This window comes from Hesperophylax consimilis, chromosome 15, assembly GCF_061612785.1.
Source record: "Hesperophylax consimilis isolate HC1 chromosome 15, BYU_Hcon_1.0, whole genome shotgun sequence".
Taxonomy (NCBI): Eukaryota; Metazoa; Arthropoda; class Insecta; order Trichoptera; family Limnephilidae; genus Hesperophylax; species Hesperophylax consimilis.
In genome coordinates, this window is record NC_142850.1 from 6,596,729 (window position 1) to 6,601,645 (window position 4,917).

General features: G+C 30.6%; 1 protein-coding gene across 1 annotated transcript; it reads left to right on the forward strand.

Moving 5' to 3' along the window:
- Positions 1 to 885: 885 nt before the first annotated feature.
- Positions 886 to 4,571, forward strand: LOC149417232 (protein takeout-like). The gene is made up of 4 exons (XM_089639964.1): positions 886 to 1,138; positions 2,173 to 2,315; positions 2,911 to 3,013; positions 4,277 to 4,571. The coding sequence occupies exons 1-4, from the start codon at positions 939 to 941 to the stop codon at positions 4,473 to 4,475; spliced, it is 645 nt and encodes a 214-aa protein (XP_089496090.1). The 5' UTR covers positions 886 to 938; the 3' UTR covers positions 4,476 to 4,571.
- Positions 4,572 to 4,917: the final 346 nt, after the last annotated feature.

Below are 4,917 nucleotides of genomic sequence, written 5' to 3' on the forward strand. Positions count from 1 at the left end.
TTTTGATACAAGTTTAAAAAAAAGTATAAAGCAAGATGAAGAATCTATTTTTTATTGGATTTCTGTTGGCAATGCAATGTTATAGTGTTATCAATGGAGCAAAACTACGTGAGTTGATTTAAAAAAATTAATTATTGTTTTTTTATAAAATTGTATAAAATTTTCTGTGTTCTTGAACATATTTTTTTAATGTATTGTAATTTAATATTAATATTTTGAACCACTATCCGAGCATATAACTATATTTTTAAGATATAATTTATCGTAAATGTTTTTTTGTTATAAGTACTACAACTATGGTTTTTAAATCCTTTCTAACCCAATATATACTGTAAGTATTCTAATGGAGAATTTAACGATTTAAACTTTTTTTCATCCTTCTTAGAAAACGATATTTTCACTAGAAAAATAGCCGCATGCCCAAAAAAATAATTAAAGACCATAAAAACAATAATTTGTAAAAATACAGATGTGCACAAGATTTAAGCCACGAAAATATATTTAAAAACAATAAAAAAATACTTGACAAATTGCAGAACCGAAATCTCTTTCTGATCGTTGAAATCTTAATACCTTAAATTCTTACCGTCTTAAATTAGATTTAAATACGCCCCGTGCGGTGAAGCCGGCGTCGAGCCTAGTTTATGACCGTTTTAACTAAACAAATGCCATTGTAATAAATCATGTTTCCACTGTACTGATCTTACGCGCCGCGTAATATTTACACCACATTTTTAGTAAGGCTGTTCAAGTCAAGAATTCATCTGTCACAATCTTAGTATCAGAAAATCGTAATCCATCAAAACCCATTGACAAATAATAAATACCAAATTAAATTTTTTTTAATAATAATTTTACATTCCATATTATTTTTTCCAGCCCAAAAGTTCCATCGCTGCAAAGTATCATCTTCAACAGACTACAAGACAAACCGCTGCATGGAGGAGGCAGTTCAGCACGCCATCTCCTATCTGAGCGAGGTGGGCGATTCGGACCTAGGCCTGCCCGACCTCGACCCACTCAAGGTGAATGAGATCGCCATCAGGCAGGGCAACAAAAATGCACCTGTCTCCGTGGAGCTGCTCTTCAGGAACCTGGATGTGACGGGGCTGTCGCATTATAAATTAAAGTCTTTCAAGTGAGTGATCCACTTACTTTTAATCGATGGCTTAGATTTAAAATATTGTATCTCCATAAACCGAAATATTTGAAAAAATAAATTTGAGACATTAAATTTTTTGATGTTAAATTAAGTTTTTAGTTCCAAATTACAGTATCTGCATATCATGTAAATATAATATGTTGGCGTGAACTTTCGTTTCGTGTAAACATAAATATTATTGCTAAGCAGATACATATAGTATCTGTGCTTAAAGAAAACATCGACTGGGGGATTTACAATATATTTTAATATGTTTTATCTTTGGGATGATAGATTAAGGATATGCAATAGTTGAATAAAAAAATGCAGGCTGTACAATTCAGTATTTAGCTCATTTTCGAGAAAAATTGGAGATACAATGCTCTATATCTAAGCCATCGGTAATTTTGTTCTTTTTTTTCGTTCCCCACTCCTATATTTATAGACCTTAATCCATGTGTTAGATACACATAAGAACTTATTGGAGTTCTACAAATTAAACTTGAAAATAATAAAAATGTTCCTAATATCATTAAATTGATCCAAATATCTCTGCAACATAATCGGCGTTACAGGAGGCCTTTCTACCTTTTTCCTCTACTTCTTCATGTCTCCAATATAATTTGTGAGAAAGTTATGTAAAATTTAAGGTTCCATCACAAAACAGAACATTGAAGAAAAGTAAAGAGAAAGAAAAACATACCTAACCTAACCAAAACTGACCTTACCTAACCGGTTACCATAATTTTGATGTCCGCATCACATTTTTATGCATAAACCATGTTATATCTTGTGTTTATACATTAATTATAATACAATTTAACTTTAATTTTTTCACCGATGAACTAATAAATAATGATATTATGTTTCCACTTGGTTATGAATGATTCTAAGCTTACAATTTATCACGTGTAATTTTTACAATATTGATAAATACTTATTTCTGGTCGTTATTCAATGAGGTTTAGCTAATGTATTTTATTTAGTATATAACCTAACTACGGATACTTTAACATTGTTATTTTTTACAGGGGCAAAGTGTCCTCACCAAAGGATTTCAAGTTCACTATCCATGGAAATGTTGACAGTTTGAAATTGATTGGCAATTATAAAATGTCTGGGAATGTCCTTATTCTCCCCGTCACAGGAAATGGCCCATGCAATATTACTTTGGGTATGTACTAACAATCACATAGTATTATAATACAGTTTTGCTGACACCCACATTATTTCCTGCTCTGCGCCACTCAGCGTTTCGAGAAACCATAAAAAAATGATTTAAAATTACGATTTGAGGTTTTCCTCATTAAGTTATTCTATACTTCTAGAAAAGTCAATAGATGTCACACATCAAAATAAAAAGGATATATTTATCTAAGACACTATCTAGATTACATTTAGTTCGGGAAGAATCTTTCAATCATATATAAATATAGCAGTTAATAAAAAAAAGCGTTAATGACTTATAATACAATTAAAAATGACCCAAGGGGTTAGTGAGGAATTAGCTCAGTGTTAGAGCAAAGTCCCGGCAAGGCTGAGGTCCTGGGTTTAATTCCTAGATGTGACCGAATCTTTTTCTGATTTGAGAGTCGCCAATATTGTCTTCAATGATTAGATTTACAAAATGAAGCACATGTTAACAATTTAAAAAGGTTACAAACCGTGATTTGTCAATATTGTCTTGACAAACATTTAATAAATGTCAAACAAAAACAGTATCTCTAAAATAACACAACTTTTCCTAAATTTATATATTTTATTTTCAGAGGGTGTCAGGTCGGGAGCAACATTCACTGGAGAGCCGACAGTAAAAAATGGAAAGGAATATCTTAAAATTAAGGATTTCAAAATGAACATCGATTTGGAAAAGTAAGCAGATGCCACGTTATTATGTTTGTTGAATTTTAATTTGAGTATTTTATCATTTTATATCAACCCAGGCGAAATTACTAAGATATACAGAAAAGAAACTTGGGTATCTTCATTGTTTTTCATTCCCGAAAATAATGAAGAATAAAATGAAGATAATTATGGTATTTTTATGTTGACGAATAAATTTTCTTTAACGATTTAGAATGTACCATTTTCGATCTGCCGCCAAAACGACATGTTTGTTTTAGTCGTAAATTCGACGGCGCTAACGTCACGTATGCGACGTAGGTTACAGCCGTCTTACCAGAAAATGGCGTTTCGTTTTGTAATGAGGTTTTGGATCGTTTTTTATCAATATTTGTGAATGATAATCCAAATTACATATATTTAGTGAGATAATCATAATCAGAAAAATATTCCGTAACTCTGTTCTTCCTGGAATTCCCGTAATTACCCCTTCCACTTTGTCCACATCTCCCTCAAACACTTAACATTTTTGTATTTATGTGTCAATATTTTGTGTAGTAGATCAGTTTTAAATATTCTCCTGACGAAGGAAGGGATCTTCCGAAACAGGTAGAGTGAAAATAAAACTATCGTGGTCAAAAACAAATTTATGTGTTTTTATTATAAAGAAAAATATTCTTTAATTCTACTTTAAATTTCAACACAATTTTAACGGTATTTACAGTTTATGAAAATACCCCATTTAATATACCTACCTTATCACTTGTATTATAAAGTTCTCTGTACATATAAATAAACAAATAAATAAATTTCGAAGAAGTATTGACAAAACACTACAATTTTGACACAATCGTAAATTAATCCCACAAGTTTAAGATGTCCTTATAGTTTTCAATATTGTTTGATTAGAGTTTGTATAGGGTTTTCCAATAAGAGGTGTTATTTTGAATAGCCCGCTATTTCGGTAGATGTTACTTTTGAAGCTGTCATTTTTAATTTATATACATAATAAAATAAAAGAAGTAATAAGAAAGTGATAAGTAATAATAATTGATGTATAGTTTGTGGCAAGTGTGTGTTAATGTTTATAAAATAAATAAAAAAATAATTTATATACATAATAAAATAACACCTCTTATTGGAAAACCCTATACAATTTGAATTGCTGGATTTATAATTGGGCTCAAATCTGCTTGTATCTCTGCTTTTCATTATTTCCAAGTTAAGAACTGAATAACTTTTTTTTGCTTTATAAATAATATTTACCTAACATGACTTTTCTCTTAATTTCAGGGCACACATGTACTTCGCAAATCTCCTGAACGACGAGACGTTGACCGATGGAATGAACAGGTTTTTGAATGAAAATTGGAATGCGATCTTCGCCGACCTCAAACCTTCCATTGAAGACGCCATCAGCCAACTGTTCGAAATATACACCAGAAGGATCTTCGAGAGAGTTCAATACAAAAACATATTCCTTCTCGAGTAAAACGTTTCTATAGTATCAATTATTTAGAGGATCCATTCAATTTCTCACCAAGATAAAATTTCTTCTGTAGAGATTTTTTGTGGCAGTAGTTGAAAAAGTGATTTAGAACTGCAAAGGAGATGAGTTTGCAAATAGTTGAAGTTAAAAGTCTGTTTTTGTTTTAATTATTTAAAATATTCCTAGGAATTACCTATAAGTTGGCACTTAAATTAGTTTTAAATTACGTGTGAAACCAAAAACGTATTTCTTATCTGTGGCATTTGTGATGGACGTATCATGTACATATTTGAAATTATTTGTAACTCTATCAATAAATACTATTTATTTAATAATACGTAGATACTCTTGTTCTCTTATTATTCCTGGGACACAAATTGAAAACAATAATGAAAACAACTATTATATTACATCAGAATTGTAGAATTATACATCAACCAAATCA